General features: G+C 42.9%; 1 protein-coding gene across 3 annotated transcripts in view; it reads right to left on the bottom strand.

The window, feature by feature from the left end:
- The window catches only part of LOC146179546 (uncharacterized), a 214,980-nt gene that overhangs the window by 185,147 nt on the left and 11,902 nt on the right, over positions 1 to 17,931 (bottom strand). For all 3 annotated transcript variants that reach the window (XM_084579198.1, XM_084579200.1, XM_084579199.1), the window contains exons 4-13: positions 17,496 to 17,617; positions 16,764 to 16,859; positions 14,998 to 15,192; positions 9,183 to 9,376; positions 8,372 to 8,387; positions 6,754 to 7,157; positions 4,745 to 4,901; positions 2,983 to 3,110; positions 2,593 to 2,752; positions 511 to 742 (exon numbers count right to left, since the gene is read on the bottom strand). In XM_084579198.1, the coding sequence (XP_084435324.1) occupies positions 511 to 742; positions 2,593 to 2,752; positions 2,983 to 3,110; positions 4,745 to 4,901; positions 6,754 to 7,157; positions 8,372 to 8,387; positions 9,183 to 9,376; positions 14,998 to 15,192; positions 16,764 to 16,859; positions 17,496 to 17,617 (1,704 nt within the window). The remainder of the gene's footprint in view (positions 1 to 510; positions 743 to 2,592; positions 2,753 to 2,982; positions 3,111 to 4,744; positions 4,902 to 6,753; positions 7,158 to 8,371; positions 8,388 to 9,182; positions 9,377 to 14,997; positions 15,193 to 16,763; positions 16,860 to 17,495; positions 17,618 to 17,931) is intronic.

The following is a 17,931-nucleotide window of genomic DNA, read 5'->3' as shown; positions in this document are numbered from 1 at the left end:
CAACGACGTCTCATTATCACCTTTGGTAATAAATAACTTCGTGGATGTACAGTTTGTACTCTTTGTAAATATTGAGCTTTAAGCTTTTGCACCTGCGACCCTTCCGCTAGTTTTATTCTGCTGCGTTGGCCGATAGTTACAAAGTTTTTTATGCGAATTAAGTTACTCGTGCAGATATGTGGGATCATCTCTGAAGGGTTGGTATGTGATGTTCACTGTTATCATCATCAACAGCCCGACTGTGCCTAATGCAAGGCACAGTCATCTCCCATATTCCTACAATTTACTAGGTTATGTGCCCACTTATATACTGTTAGTTAAAGCTGCTAACATCACCCCGAATTCTTTAGAATTTCAGCGCCGCTCCATGAGTCTCATCCTGAGCGACTCCATGTTATATGACGTCACGGATCGATTGTTATTGGGCAACATCTCTGGCAATTAAGTTCAAGCTCGTCGCTGAGTCCGCCTGTCGCCCACCCTCTTTCTCTATGTCTTCCGAACACGCACCATGTGTTGCAGTCCTGGTCGACTTGCTCTCCGGCCTGGTAGGTGCGCCCCCTGTAGGTGCAGCCACATTTTCCGGGTGCGACGCACCGTCCGTTGTCCCACAGCGTTCCGTCTGGGCAGTGACATCCTGATGCGCACTGGGTCACGGCGCACGTGGGCTCGCGGTCGGAGCACGTAGCACGGCAAGCGGGGCCGCACTCGCGGTACTCAGTTCCACTGTCGCAGGTGTGCGCTGTCGAAGCCCAACATAAGGCAAAGTAGAAGGAAGCCTGTCAATTTTCTCCCTCCAAGTATGGTCTGTGTTACTCTAGTTACCCGTCCATTGAGAGCGCGAGAAAGAGAGTGAGATGAATGAAATATTTTACTACATGGTAAGAAGCGCAGCGTCACAATAAAACATTTCACGTTTAGTACAAAGATTACGTCGTATTGCGTGCGTAATGTTTTTGCGCCAAATATGTTGGGTATTCTTATTCAGATTTATTGAATGTCGCTGCTTCAGCTCTTGAGGAAGAGAAGATAAACAAAAATGAAATGGAAATGAAATCATTTTACATGATGCAACAGCTGAGTACTCTTACTTTTAATATACCTTTCTTGGTCGAATATATGCTTGCTTTATTAAACGAATAAAGGAGAAAATGATACCATGGAAGAGCCCAGGGGGATGGCCCACGAACACTTAGTAATGTTCATCGATTACTACAGGTCGCCGTTCAGGCATTTCAACATTTGTGCACGGCATATTCCATATGTTTGTACTGAATATCGAAATACATAACAACGCGTGAAAAATATAACAAGACATTTATCAAAGAACAATTCCAAGGGAAACACGAAAAACAATAAAAGAGGGGCAATTGCGTATGCTCGAATGTTAGAATGCGCTCTTAGTAATTGCCTCAACTTACACTGCTGCCATCCAATGAGTACGGAAACATGCAGATTCTTTCAGAATGTGGTTAGAAGTATCCGTGAAACCATGTAGGCACTGTACATTCAAAGAGCTAAAAAAGTAAGCGGAAAGTGAGAAGAGGCAGATGGAAGGCTCTGGCTGTAGAAAGGTATATTGCAGTTTATGAAATAAACTTGTGAAATTTGTGTGCTAATGTGCCAGTAACTGAAAGCGAGGGATGTCAATATATTAACTACACTATGGCGTCTTACATGCTGTGATGTGATGAAAACAACCACGTGGTTTTTTTTATGTCTGCAAGCTGATTGATCACAAACGTCTCTGGAGATTTCAGGTTGTCAATGAGTTACAATGCGTTTTGTAAGATCACAGTAACTCTCAGCCTGCTTTTACGCTAACATAGCTTTGACTGGTGATCATGGCAACAGCCTTCTAGGTATGCTGTACTCTTGCTACTACAATAAATCGAAACCCAGGAAACGGTCGCCTCAAATCTGTCGCTACAAAAGCCGAATTGAAACCGAAACACCTTGAACAGATAAGTATTGCCTCTCTTATGAAGTTCCAAAGATATACAAATTTACTGTCAAAGCGAAAACATTACAAAACTGCCGCACCAGTCTTTTCCTTCGGCGAAACATTACGCTCTACTTTTCATAGATTCATTGTTAATTACAATTATCTGTTGCCTTTTAGGGAATGTATCTCACTGTGTTTGCAACGCGCAAAGGGCTATAAAACGTTTGAACGATCTGTTCAAAAGACATGACCTAGATATGAGTTAATCAGAGTTTGAGTACAGCAGATAGGTGAGTTTCGCTTTTCTTCCACAAAATATGACGTATACCTGTAATTTAGTGACTAATTATAGTAATAATTGAGGAGGCTTTTCTTTTTTTGCACTGGACTGTAAATTTCCATTATCGTCTCCCTGGGCATCATCTGTGCTCCTTCTTTCAGTTGAAATGTCTTTGAAATCATAAGAAAACAATAATGTAGGGTCTTTAAATTTCGCTCTGGTTTTGAGCCTAACTACAGTGTGGTATGAGTAAATCACGGAGTGCACTAGGAGAAAAAAATCCGGGTATCCGCTTTTCACTATCCTCGATATCTGAGACTGCATTTATAACGTGTAACATGAATAAGAACGAATGTTTGCAACTCACGGCAGACGGTGTCTCTTCTCCAGGTGTCAGCCATCTGAACGCCGAGACGCTGACACTCTCGGAAGTATTCGTCCAGCGTAGCGCACTCGCAGCCCGAGGGTGACCTCCTGTCACAGCAGTCCTCTTTGCACGCCTCGAAGAAACGCTTCGGGTTAAGCACCTAGAAACGAGCGGGGAGCAGTAATAAACACTTTCATGGCGTCCTAATCTTAAATCCAGAGCACTTTTACAACTTTCCTGCCGGTGTGTTAATTTTTTTTGCTCCTTTAAAAGCTGACTCCGCATGCAGATAATACTATGCCTCATCGTGTGAGTATTTTTCTCCACGTATAACACCAGCCCTAAACTCCGAGGAGAGCTAAATAATACAGTGTGTATATCTTTACTCACCGTATGACACTCTCGATAGATGTCGTTGAAGATGATGGAGCAGCGGTCGAAAGCTGTCAAGGAGACGTTCTTGTCGGCGCTAGACTGGATGGCGCAGGCATCCTTCTCAAGGCCGCTGTGAATGCAGTCTGCGAAGATAAATGGAGATGCCTCACTTACATTGTACTCCAACAGGCCGCATGCAGAGTCTACGCAAAGTGATCTACCGAACAATGTAGCTGTTTCATAGCAAAAGTCTAGACGTCCTGCTTCAACGCGATGTGATTTATCAATGCAGTGTTTCGCGTATAGTAAAATTCACTACAACAGTCAATGTATCCGCAAGTCTGCCCTCGTGTGCCTCATTATTTTTCACTATTAACCTTTTTCTACCATCAAGAACGCTCCACACCGGTTTTGTACGCCGCTCATGATTATTTTATTCGACCGAAGGGCAACCCTTGAAAGATTTTTCTACCCGTCAATAGATTAGACCTTTCACAAATACTTCCATAAAGCACGTTGTCATATTCCACAGCTCCTAGATCCAAAATAGCACAAAAATATTCTGTCGTCAAAGCACGATTTTGGTTTTGTTTCTGGCCGCGACCCTGCAGTAACGAATGAAAGTTTTGTACCAAGCAAATAAATATGAGGACGAACCACATAATTGTACTGAAAACCAACACAGATTACAGAAAAAATACACTACTGTCATACAAAACCATACTAACAAACAAGAAAACATCTGCCGCTATTTCAAAACTTCGATACAGTTGTATTTTTAACATAGTTCTGTTGCTTTTTTTCTCCCCCAAGAAGTGTGGACTTGATGTTGTCTGTAAGCTGTTTGCCGGCAAAGCTTACCTCCAACTAAGTGACTAGGTGTATCAGTGGTGAGGTTGCTGAGCAATATTAAGGCGAACTTGTTGGTACATGTGTCTCAGAGTAACAGAGTGCGACAATTTGCGATTCTAAAGACGCAAACGCAACATCAGTCAAACTAGCCTACTGGCGAATTGCTCGAAGTTTTGAGTCATAACAGCCGTGCCCGTCCTTGTATGTTTTTTGGTATTGTGCATGTGGTTTTTTCGTCGCTGTTACGACTCAGGATTATATAAATTATAAATTATTTATTTCAAAAATTACATATAAAAATGCAGATTACAGTGATTTATTTGCTCGCATCCTTTTGCAGCATTTTCAAGGTTTGAAGCTCGCTAAACAGTGAGCTAATCCTATTTGACGTTCGTTCTTTAGGCGGAGCTTAAAATATTATGTAGTACAAAAAAAAAAAGGAAGTCACATGACGAGCGCCAATGCATTACACGCGATTCAGCGCTAGTTGTTGACCATGGTAAGTACAATAACATTTGCCCATTACTTACATTTTCAATTTTCTTCACTACGTTTGAGGTTGCTGCATTGTGACTCGTAACTTCATTGTGTACGTTGCGCTCAGTTCACCTATTTACAAGGGTGTCATTACCGAAGCCCCCCCCCCCCCCCCCCCCCCCCCCCCCCCCCCCCCACTGTATGCTTAAAAATAACAGCATTGTGGGCAGGTTGTGCCAACGGTAACGCAAAGGCCGCATACTTCAGATACGTTGTAGGTGAAAATTAACACATGAAATACGCAGAGACCAGTGAGGCCATCACGAATAGTGCAGTGTTTAAAATAACATTTACAGCGCACTGGTCAGCTATGTGCACAGCACAAATATTAAGACGCTTTGAAGTACAAATCACGTGGTCTCACGAATACATTGTACACTCATGTTACCTCTTTCAACCACCCACGAGATTCCAAAGTCCCGCGAAGCTAGCGCAGTCCTTGCATCCAGAACCATCAAGTCGTTTGACGGCTCTCCATCATAGCGGCCACACAGGCCGCAGGCTGTCTCTCGAAGAGCGGGCGTCACCCGGATCTGAACCGACTCCTGCGACCGCCAAAATAAAGAGCGGAAATTACAAATTTGTGCAGACGTCCTGAATAACAAGGAAAACCGCCAGCTCTCTAAATTAAGCAGGGAAATGAAATCCCTTTTAAATGAGAAGCTGTTGTGTGTCCGTCTAAACGAATTCACAATGTAGATCGTCAACCACGGGTCGTTTGGTGAAGCTGGATTCGCAGTCAGTTAATCAACCAAACCCTGCCACCTCGTGAACAACGTTAGGCACGTGGACGTTCTTCGGCTGGAATCGTGTGGCAGCTAAAATTGCCTCGACCTCTGTCGGGCTTAAATCTGTGGCAGTCTATAAGCATTGGCGAAAGGTAGGCATTACAATATCGAACGATAATCATTGAGCGCTGCATAAGAAGGCGTCGATATTTTCTAATTGCTTTATGGTAGCTCTCATTGGGACACATGGTTCTTTGAGCGCTATTTAATTCTATGGAGATGAAATAAATGAAACCGTGTCCTTGTTTAGAAACTAAGTTGTCTGTTTTAGAGTGCTTGTGCGGGGTTTTTATCGGTGTACGTTGCTGAGTGACCATGGGAGGTCCCACCTGCGGTCTTGTACCATGGGACCTCTCATTTTATATTATTGTACCTTGTTTTTTGATGTAAAAATAAACTTTCAACTTCAACTTCAACACGCTTTACCAGCCCTTCCAGTGAAGTTCTCGCCTTTTTATTCTATCGTGTAATGACAGAAATATCATTATTTGTTGCTTCTAATGGGGATCATTTAGGTTTGTTCGCTCGAGAGCATCCGTCGTACTTGCATTATATGAAGACCTCTTATATATCCTGTCCGATCTCTAAGACCGGGATTCGTGAAATTTGTAGTCTGCATACTGCATATAATCAAACCAAAATTTACTTTAAATGTGTTGTAGAGCTAGAAGTCCTAAGCAAAACTTTAGCGAACAACAGGTCCAAGTCACGAACGAAACTTTCAGCACATTCTTCAGCGACAGTGTTTCCGGTATTTCTTCTTGGGCTTCTCCTTTGAACAACATAGAGTGCTTATTTATCCGGATATCGTCCTTTTCAGGAAAGAGACATTCCCTATTACCTTTTGGCACCCCAAACCTGTTCTGATTCCTTTAAGATCAGCTTTATGACTTACCCCAGCAGCGCCTGGCTGCACCGTGCGACTAATCAATGTTCAGATGACCAGGACTACTCTTTTCACTTTTCACGAAAACTTACCGACATACGTCAAAGAGCGTGCATCTACTTATTCGTGCATTATGGCATTTACCTAAGCAGGCTTTTACTATAGAAAGGCTGTAGGACGTTATTTCTTGACCATTATGTTATATTGAATATCATGATCCCTGCCATACTACTAAACAGATCTTCTTCAGCAACGTGGCGTCTTGGAACACAGCTAGATTTTCATGGCTAGAGAATAAACGAGAGTCATTTTGTAGCCGCTGAGCGCAGGATGGGGCGTGTACCTAATGATACCCAAGGTAGAATCGATTAGAAGTCTACGACAATTCATCCCCGCATTGTTTGCCCTTTCAATGGATGTCCCGATCAGAAGCAACAATAGGAGATGTGCGGTGACATTTTGTACATGGGAACGTTGTGTAATGCGAAGGCAAGATAGCCGGTGGTTAACGATGTAGATTCAAGGAAATGCAGCCAAGGCAAAGATGGCGGATGTTCACGTGAATGGATGAGAATATAGAACTGACGATGGTAATGTGACTTCACTTGGCAACGAACTGTGTTAATTGCTGGTCAAAGTGAAAATAATTTGACCTCCATAGAGCGTAAATGTGCAGATGATTATGATAATGACGCGCAGTGATGATAATAGCGCGCCACGCACCTCATCAATCCACACAGTGTACCCCTTCGGACTCTGGAGTACCAGGTACTTTCCAGCGTACTGGGCGCTCAGTCCTGGAATGGCATCCGTCAGTGGCTGGGGGTCCTGGGGAAGTGGCCTTCCAAGTGGCAGGCTGACGCGGTCGGTCGCGCCATTAGAACCGACTCCCGCGGAGCCCGTTTCGACCAGCTCCAGGGTGCGTGAGCAGTTGGCCGAGTCGGGGCAGCCCTCCGAGTGCCGTAGCTCCAGGGAGAAGCGCGCCGAAGAGGAGGACTCCGAGAGGGCGCAGTCCTTGAGCAGGATGTAGGTGCAGGCACCGGCGAAGCGGAACAGCGTGCCGTCGAAGCTCTTGAACTGGAACCGCCCCCAAGTGCTGCAAACGCCGGTCGACGGGGGCGAAAGCTCTGCGAAACCAATACGCAAGCCGCGTGGGCCGATGTTCTAACTCCTTGACCGGTTCATTCTGCTTGCGAAAAACGCCGCGCTTGCTCACTGACCAACTTGTTTTTTAGAAATAACGTTCTTTCTTTTTAGTTTCTTTTCAGGCATCGTGGTTTTGGTGGTTTGCTATTAGCCGCTGAACTGGTTTACAAATTTTATGCTAGAGCACTAACCCGGAGGCAACTAACCCGACCAAAATTTTGTCTTGCTTATGAGGCGCCTGTAATTGGTCAAAAACTGTTTAGCAAAGCGTGGCTAAGCACAGCAACTACGAAACAGCTCCATGCCAAAACATTGCCGAGGCAACGGCAAAGCCAGCACCATGGCGCTGCAGTCACGCAGCCAATCGATAAAGGAAGATATCTTATTAGTTAAGAATGTGTGTATTATTCTAGGCAACTGCACATAGGTACGCGACAAATACGCAAAGCTACTTTTGCACAGTATTAGAATTTCAGCCAAATATTGTGTTGTTTTTTTTTCTCCTATGTTTATAAGAGAGGAGACGTTTATGTTTTTGTTGAAGAAGTTCGCTCAGAACTGTCAACTAATTTTTCTGCAAATCAAAGGTCGATCAGTCATTGCCGCAGTTTCCAGAATAAGGATATTTAAATTTTTTTAGAACCCTGACTCACACATAAAACATTAACCTTCTAATTCAGTACGGCGCATACTTACCACGTTCGAATTCGGTCTCTGGTGTATGCTTTGCATGTTTGTATAAATACTGTTTACAGCCTGTGAAAGCTTTCAGTAATGACGAGCACTCAAGTTTTTGAAGGACGGATGAAAAATTGCATTCGTGAACATCAGCGTTGATCTTTAGAAATCAGGAGCTTCTTATGGTCCTGAAAAAGTTTTCGTATTAAGTTTAATATTTTAAAGTTGAAAATATATGAATTTAAGCATGAGCAGGGGGTTAAAAGTTTGCATGTAGCTCTCCAAGCATTTTTGTAGACAGAGAAATGATTCTTAGATCTGACATGGATTAATTTTTGTTCAACTTCGACAAAAATCAGAAATCTGCGTGGCGTTTATTTGAAACTGTATGCTAGTGCTCAGGCACCTGCTAATACATAATTTCTCATTTGATTTGTTTTATTGTAAGTTGGAACATTCGTCCTAATTTTTAAACGTTATTCAGGAAATAGAAAGTATATAAAGCGCGGCCACTTACCATTCTCTCCAGGAATCTGGAAAATGGAGAGGAAAAAAAAAAACCCTCGGTTAATAACAGCCAGGATTCATGCAACAAATTCTACTGAGCTTATTATATGCAATTCTATCACCATTCTCCGATTATGTCTACAATAGAGCCGCTATACCATTCACACACCATGCAACAAACCAAGATAGGCAGAGAAAGATAGACAAGGAGGAAACAAAGATGGTAACTGTAAGGCTGTCACGGTTTGTGCCTTTTACAGGGGAGAAGGAATGGGGAAATGAAAAAGGAAAAGAGACCCGCTGCGAGTAGCACTATCACATTTTGTCACACTATACAGTCCATCTATGGGTTACTGATGTAGGCAAGCTGTACGTATTCTGTGTATAGGCTTCACAACTAGCTGCGAAAGACCGAAACCGTAAATAGTGCATCGACATCCTCGACCGATCTTTAGCGTTTATCGCTTAGGATTCAATGCGAGGGCATTCATTTCAATGCGGTGATCAGGCAGCCATCCAGACATCCAGACAAAAAGGTCTGGATGTCTGAAGTGTACGTCTGTCAAGAGAAACGAAACCTTCAGAAACATCAGGCAGAAACATGAGGAATAACAGCAGAATCTTAATTCATTAACCGATAGCTGAATCTTGTCACCCCCCAGGACTTTTTAATTACAATTGACAGAGCTGTGAAAAAGCACAGCAAAGAAAGGTAAAGATGAAACTCCACAGGGCCACATACAGCCTGCTCCTGCTGTGAAATCAGTTTTCCAATTCAGAGTAGGCATCATGATAGCTCTGCCTGTGACGAGTGCACACACCTGCTGAGGCGGTAGGTCGGCTCCGTTGTGGACAAGCGAGCCGCTGGTGACGTTCTTCGGGGCCGTGACCTCGATGACGTGATCGCCGACGTCCACCGGCTGCTGCCCACCATGTTCGTCCACTTCCGTAATGGTCTGCTGTCCCTGGTGGTAATCGCCATGCGTCGCGTTCCGCTGAGAGGCACCCGAGTGGTCTGCGCGTCAAAGAAAAGAGGCACGGAAGAGAGAATGAATTTGTTAAACCTAGTGCGTGGGCATTTTGATTTAAACCAACAAAAAGCGACAAAAAGTGTAGAAACTAATTTTCTGTTGAAAAGAAAGGACAGCACTATTGACATGCGCGCTGTATTTAAATGGCTATTAAGTACTGTCTGATTACTAGCTTGGATGCGAATCTTGAGGCTTTGCCGTATACAAGCTCCTGCAATCAAACAGGCTATTACCTCACTCCCAAGCATCGCCTCCCAGGATACAGTTGTTCAGTCGTAGTACGGTTCTAGATAGTTGCTTGGTTAAGCAGGTTTCTCCCTTCAAGGTACGAACGCTGTAAACAATGCAGAAGTGCCCCGAATGTTGGGATCTGACCACAGCGACCGTTCATGGATGACTCCATCGCTGCAATCATGAATGAGACGACGTGGTCACCCACGCTATGGTTCAAGAATCCAGTGATAAGGTGCCCAACTTATCTCTAAATGAACTTTTTCAGCAGTTCTATCAGTTATTTCCCTTACAAATTTCAGTGAGACATCCTCTTTCTGCACAATAAGGCACTGATTTAAGTCCTTTTACAGCGCTCAACGAAAATTTGTTTATTAATTACTGACGAATCGAATACCCAGATTTCACAAAAGGGGGTGCGTGGCGCTATCTGAAAACTTTGATCAACGACTTCAATATTCTTTTAACCGATCCTTCAAACGAATAACAAAGCAAATGTTCATTTTATTAAACCAGTGATTTCGAACGCCGTTCAAATAACTTCCATGACGCGCGAATCAGGTGAGCTGCGGCTACTTCGTCGACTGCTTAGAAGCAGCGCCTGCGCTGCCACGATCGCTCTGCACGGAAAGGAAGATTCAGCACCGCCGGACGGTTCATTCAATTCTCAATATTCGCAGCATTTTCACATGTAACTTTTGAAACTGGACGACACAGCAAGGTTCCCAGATTCAGTAATATAGCTAGCGTTTTAGCCACTGTGCCATAGCATTTGGCTGTAAGAACTAAATATATAAAGGGAGAGCTTGTAGAAACAACAACAAAAAAAAAAAACAACGAATAGACCTTGTGCGCAAATGTCGTCCTGTTCTGTATTAATGTGCAAATAGGAATTTGTCGTTGCAATGAGAATAAACAAATATATGACACATATTTGTTGTGAACGACAAATACTTCCCGCGCTATATCCTGTTGCATATATACATGAAATCAATATTTGTGGCACGAGAAACCGGCGAGCACTATGTTTTACGGTCACTATACCCATACGTCAGCAATTCCGCAAAAAGGCGTTGCGATTTTGCGCCAGTTTGAGATTGTTGTTATTGTTGTCCTGACTGAAGAAAGAAGGAGCAGAATGTGCACGGGACTGCCAACTGGCTCCATCTGAGCCACCACCGCTGCCTCATGTGAACAGAGAAGCGTTTAAATAGATGCGAGAAGAGAGGCTGACAGGGGAGAACGCGCGTCGCAACTGCCGTCATCTTCCATCGATGCGGCGGCGAGTGCGATGACGGTATGCAAAAGAGACACCCTAGTGGCCAGGAGCCTCCGCGGCATCGGGTGCATCAGCTAAGTCCGGAGCAGCCGCCTACCTAATCTCTTCTGTTTGAGAATACCGCGTAGTTTAACCGACCATTTGCCGCACAAAATTCGCAGCAAATAATGATTGAAGATAAAACTTTGTTCAGGAACTGTCCGACTTCTCTCTGAACATCTGAACCGTGCTGTTCGAGAAAAAATGATGGCGTGGAAGAAATAAGGAGGGAATTGTTGAACCTGCAGGTTTTTACCGCGCACTGATGTAAAGCTCGTGTGCGCGTTTTGAATTTCGCCTCCATCGAAACACGGCCACCGTTTCAACGAGGGATACAAATAAAAATACATTTTCGATCATTTCAACTCAGCACGTTTTCAACTCGTCGCTTCTTCTCAAGTTGAAATTATTTTTTAAAGATCTAGTCAATACTATATAAACATTTTTGAGCGGAAAAGCCTAATCCCGGCCGCTTGAACTACTGCAAGTCCGTACAAAGAGCTACCTGTTCCACGTGCTTTATTCTTACCTTACTTTCACACAATCAACGAACAAAACGTTATGGGGGTGCACAGGTGGCATTTTTGTCACAGACTAGTTTCCGAAAGCTAAAAGTTGGAAAAGTAACGGTGGGAGACTTAGGCGCTGGCGCTATATGAGAACTCGCGGACCCTGATTCGCGAAGCCTGAAGAGGCGCGGGCGAAATCGCCTTAGCTACTTACCGTGCAATCCTTTATAAGCTGATTATGTCACAAGGTTGTCAACCTGTAAAATCGTATCTTGAAGGATGGCTGTGAGCAAAATTGGTGCGCGGTAAGCTTCCATATTTTTATCCTTCTGAACTACAGAAGCCTCTCGAATAAGGAGACGCTGTTTTGTAATGCAGTTTAAAAATTTTATAAACGTTATATTAGCTAGAGGAAGATATGAGGAGCGACAAACTTTATGAGAATCTTGGCGGATGTGTACACGGGAATATGAAGATGTAAAGCATGTAATAATGAAAGAAAACTAGAAACAGGTTTTGTTCAGATTAGCTAAACTTACCTGAACATTCATTTCGAGGAGTTCTTACACAACGTTTACTTATCAAAAGGAAGAAAAACTCTGATTTTTATATAAAAAAAAAACGCTCCAAGGCCCAAATATTCCTCACTTGAGAAGCTCAGCCACAGATGTAGAACCTTCTTATAACTCTTCAACTGCTTCAGGTGGTTGCTAGTTTCCAACTAGTCAAAGCTTCCTCTATGTATCATTCTACATTGTCGGTGGCGAGTAAGACTCAATGGAAACACATCATGACGTATGAAGTAAGTGCGCTGAAATAAATACCGTTTTTGTTTTATTACAGGGCAGAAAATGGTAGTTTCGTGGCCTTTGAAGTGTAACCGCTGAGGGCAGCATTTCGTCCACTAGACAGATACCTTCTCAAAAACAATAGAATACTTGGGCCGTACCGTGATTATGGGGTGCATTGGCGAGCTTTCTGTTTTTGATTAACTGACAAAGATAATATAGAGTTGATTGAATGAATTGTTCATCAACAAATTAAAGAAGTAATAATTAATCAATAACTTATTGAAAGCCTGAAACAGGAATGTCTCCTTTGATATCCAACTGTCCTCTGTGCTAGGCTCCGCCTTATTATACCACCATTGGTTCAAGGGTTTTCTCTACATCTTCATCGAAACGCACTCGCAGCGGTTAGCTTCGAAAATCGATTGGAGCTGATCAGTGGAGCGCGAAGATCACCGTAGCGGACTGTTATTGACTATGTGTACTGTGCTGGGAGTACAATCCATTCTTTTGTAAAGATTTGTGGTATTCAAAATACCAGCATTGAAAATAAATGATTTCCCATAGAACGCAGATAATGTAGCGCACGCTAATATTTTGTTAAAGAAAGGAATAACATAGCAATTCACCGTATTAATTTAGCCACGGCAGCCAAGTGATCACTGGAAGTATCTTAAAATAACTCTAAGCGTATTAACTTTCTTTCTCCATCGCTGTCATGTGTTGTCCTGTATTAATTTTTCAAAAATCTTCCAAACCACTCTTTCAATTTAACAGATTAAGGAGCGCATTTTATGGCTGTTCTTCAATGACTGCCAGCAAGTACACGATGTTTAAATGGCTTCTCCAACAAGAGTCACACAATCACCCATGCTTTCTGCTTAGACACTCTGTTTTCTAAGCAGAGGGCTGGAAAATATCTTCTTCCTTGTTTGTTTTTCGAAAAAAAAAAAAAAGAAAATGATGCTTTCTTTTCTTCGTTTTTGAAAAAAAACTCACTAACTTAGTATATAAGCTGTTTACGTGTTACACCGCTAGAAGAAGGATCGCTTATAATTTTGAGTTTCTTTTTTGTGCAGCTGAGTGATTGTCCCATAGAAAAGTTAATCTCTTTAAGAGTTTCGATAGTGTACAAAAAGTTATAATACGCTGGAATGAATGGCGTTACTAAGTTACACGTCTCTAGTCATTTTGTTGTGTGTCTGCTATCATCTTAGCGTAGGTGATGCATGAAGGAAAGTAATCTCAGTTCAGCCGTTTTCAATCCCTCGAAATAGCATCTTGTGCAGTGTGAAGAGGACATTCTAAATTAATTTTCTCTCATTCTTTCCTTGTGCCACACCGCAACTTCCGCGCGAAAATTGATCGCGTTCAGGGTATGAACAGATTCAATGTATCGATATTTATAGACCTTGATATCATATTGCCGTCCTTAACGTATTTTGAATTTAGAAGCGTAATAATATATCGCGAAATGAAGGATCGCCCAAATAGAAAATAGACAAATACGCATTTATTAAATTGTATTCTTCTGGAATGTGATTCTTAACCCTAAACGTCAAAAATAATTCTTCCAGGTAAAGACTTTAATCACCAAAGCCGCCTTAACTCTTCCTCCATCATACAATACACAAAATACGGCGTTACCTGCTGTGTTTTAAACGTGAACGGAGTGATTCGAAAAAGATTCGCAAGTATTAACGTTGTGAAACTAAGGAGTACGTGCTAGGAATTTCACGCACAGATGGCTGTTGATGTAGGCGACAAAGTGCAACACAGAGAGCGAGTGTGTCACAAGATGCGTTACTGAATAAAATGCCAATGAAAATGCGCGCTTTCTGATAATGAATAAGATTCGATTCAGCGATCGAATTGGTGATCGTCTTAATCAGTTTGTATATCCTTGCTTGCCTGCACTGCATGGAAACCTACATTTTACAGTGAAGGAGTTTTGAGTTTCTAAGTTGGTGCCAAGAGTGGTATGGGCATCGTTGGAGCAGCACATCACGACAACATATAATGGTAATGGTACTGGTGAAGGCGCAGATAGTGACAGGGGTGACAGTGACAGCAGCTGTCTAAACACTCACCACTCGGATTTTAGTGCTATAGCATTATAAGCCTCATCGAGGAACGAGCTCGCTGTTAGTCGTAAGATTATTTCATTGAGTGGAGGAAATTGACGTCACGAGGACTGGTAATCTAAACTGGATAGAGGGAACGGACGTCATCAGATTAGAAGTGACATAACCAGAGAGGGGATAATTGCGCGTTTCGATGTACCTTTGATACATTTGTACTGACAATTCATAATACGTTCGGGGAAGCTGATAACCACGAGCTATAACTACGCGAATATCCGAAATACATTTGTTTTGTTCGCAAAAAAGACGTCCGTGGGTTCGCAGACACAACCATGAAAGAATAACGCAAACTTCGGTACAAAGCCACGAGAGCTAGTAATACTGACGGGATGCCAGTGCATGATGTCAGTACATGATGCTTTTAGGTGTCACAATGCAGTTTTGTACAAACCGTCCATTTATTCGCAAATAGACACGCTGGTCAAGAGCAATAAGAAGAAGCATTTCCTTGTGTTTTCATTTATTATTTTCCTTTTTTGAGTTTTAGCCGTCTTTTATTATCTGCTGCATCTTTACAATCTTCATTTATTTGGATAGGACGTCTACTAAGCCCTCCCTTTCATGGCTGGTTGAAATGAATGAACTCGCTTTCCTAACGACAAGTGATTAGCTTACCGGGAATGCAGGGCGGTACAGACGGCGGGTTCCAGACTCCCTCGATACTGCAGCGATATATTCGAGCCGCTCCTGGCTCCTGGAAGACGAAGCCAGCTGGACAGGACACCTCGCACCGGGTCTCCAGGTGCGTGTGGTTGCACTGCCACGACGATCCTCCGGCCCCCAGCATGTGGGTGTCGCAGAGACTTATGGCTGCGGGTGCAAAGAACAGTGGTATGCGCCGGCTAGGATCACCATTATTTCATATAGACTTGAGCGCCATTAGAACTAGTATTTTTATCAAGCTATGCAGTGTCACGTGTGAACCTGATTGTCACCTTTCAATCATTTTTTATGAGTGCACTTTTTAATTTTTTTTTCAAAGACAATTCTGTCATGAGCACTTAGATTTTCCATTCCGACATCCGTGCGATTTTTCAGTTCTATGTATACGTATGCATTTCTACTATTTCAGGTCATGTGTAGTATATTTATATTTGTTATGATTAATTGGGAGTGGTTCGCATATAGCTCGTAGTGAAGTTGAATGTAATGAGTTTTCGCTGCTGATGGGTGGATGGAGCGCAGTCACGCTGCAGCAACACACCTTTTCCCGGGCTACATTTTCAGCTTTGTAAAATTGCGAAATGACGCTAATTTGATTGATTGACTGATTATTGATTTATATGGCACAGTAAATTATCAAATTAAAGTATATCTTTCAAACTAGATGTGAAAATATCAGCAGGTTTCTTCAATCTCGCACTGTGCGTATCTGTGACGCGTCGGCAACACTGCCTTCTCTATAATGTTATACTTCAAGAATTCCTAGAGAGAATTTACCTTCAAAGGCAATGACAAGAGTGAGCATTATTTTTGTTTAGCCCATGGCACACAAGAGAAGGTTACGTCTCTTGGGCTACTTCTGTGGTTACCTTTTCCTGTCCCTTGATATCACTGCCACCACCATCTCAAAAAGTGCGTTTCGAGCTCTTTTCGAGCTCCTGTTTAGCACGTTTTTAGGATAGCCGAATTAAATGCGTCTGTTTACAATCCGGTTTGTTTTCTCCAGAGTTGAACGTGACTACAGCCCCGCAGGCTTCGTATCATTTGTTTTTCTACCAGGCGAGTCGGGAAGCTATTTTGCCCTACAAACTGGGGTACACCACAGCAGAATGGTAATATCAAAATATTTGCAAGTCCTACCCGTTTATGTTATTTAATTTAGCACAGACATGCATTTTGGTTCAAGGCAGCAACTGATATGCATAACTATTTTATGTCACGTCGTTTAGGATTAACATTTTTCTATTTTACGTTTGCAAATACGGTTTCAGATCTGCGTTCTCGACGGTTACAATCAGGGGCCAGCAGCTGCCAGTAAAGAATAATAACAATTTACCCGATTCCCTACTTTGCATGCACGGCCGCCCTTGCAAGAAAATTGTAAGAAAACTATTGGAAGTTTCACCTGGATTGGTTGTGAGGCTTTCCCCTTTATAACGAGTGGACAATGAAAAGTCCTAGCCAAGTCCTGACTTTCGGAGTCTGTCCTAACGTGACATCAACGCCCCCAACACTACCCTGTTAGCCGCATCGCCTCCTTGCGGTTGCCCGAAAGCGAAGCCTAGCGCCTCCAACAAGGTAACGTCTAGGATGGCATGGTAAAAGCACCTAACAAGTCATTATAAAATTATGTTCAATCTTCTCCGTATTCCGTTCACCTGCCGCACTCACAGCATCCGCTTTCTCCTTGCTAGTACTTCAAAGACCATCATACTCACGGTATTGGCAATGGTCTCCCCTGTACTGGTTCGAGCAGACGCAGTGGTTGTTGCCGTAGCACCGACCTCCATGGAGGCAGGCTGGTTGGCACACGCCTGTAAAAAGTGCGGAGAAACCATGATGACCTTTTTATTTTTTTATTTCGGTTCTCTCGCTATTGGGAGGTCAACTTTCTAATATTATGAGGTAAATCAACAAAATGTGGTATAATGTTGTTTTCTGCTGAGCTTAGCATTATATAACAAATGTCTGGAAGAGAAGCAAGCTCAGTAGGCTCGCGTATTCCGTGGCTCTGCGGTTACTCCAGCGTCCTGTATGTTGCACTGTAGCCATGAAAAGGGGAGAGTGTCTCTAATTTATGTTTTGTAAAGGTTATCAACGCCCCGACTGAAAACAATTGATTCGCGACGACCAATATACAACGTTGATATATCTTGTTTCTATAAAACTACATCAAGCTAAATACTTCTTAAATGTTCTTCCATTGATTGATTAGATATAATTTTGTTCTTTCACTCAAAATTTTTTTCATCCACACAAATTTGGTAACGGACAGACTTATTAGCAGGTATAGCAGCTTACTTGCGATAGTGACGAAGGAAATATCACCTCATTTCCCGCAAGCCGCAAAGGTTTTGGGGGCAAATACGTTGAAATACTGACGGTTCCCTTTAATCATGGAGCTGCCTGTACATTCTACCACTGCCCACTGGATGAAAACGGCTGCGTACCTTCGCAGTCCGGAAAACGCGCTAGTGGCCTCCACTGGCGGGTATTGAGGTTACAGTGCAAAGTTAAGTGACGCTTTCCATCCGGAAACTGGAAGCCAGTCATGCAGTTTGCTGTGCAGCTCCTGCGGGTAAGAGAAAGAAGATTTTTTAGGCGGATTTCAAAAATCAGTTAAATAAATTGGATTCCCTTTTAGGTACGGTTGAACTGAACTCTTGGCACAAACTAGTATGGGCCATTTAAAGCGGAGTAGCCACGCTGAGTGAGTCATGTCATTGAATTAAATATTTAATTTCGGTTGCTAGATCCGAAGGTCATCACTGCCTCAGCCATTAATGGCACACCTACGATTGTTTGCATGTCTCACTAAAGGAGCGCATTGCGCTGCATATTAACCTACTGCTCAGGCTGCTTTTAAATGCAGTCTAAATAAGTTGC

This window comes from Amblyomma maculatum, chromosome 9 (assembly GCF_055883805.1).
Source record: "Amblyomma maculatum isolate TAMU_Amacu chromosome 9, ASM5588380v1, whole genome shotgun sequence".
In the NCBI taxonomy this organism is placed as follows: domain Eukaryota; kingdom Metazoa; phylum Arthropoda; class Arachnida; order Ixodida; family Ixodidae; genus Amblyomma; species Amblyomma maculatum.
The sequence above is the reverse complement of the archived record's forward strand: the minus strand, read 5'-3'. Positions and strand labels throughout refer to the sequence as shown.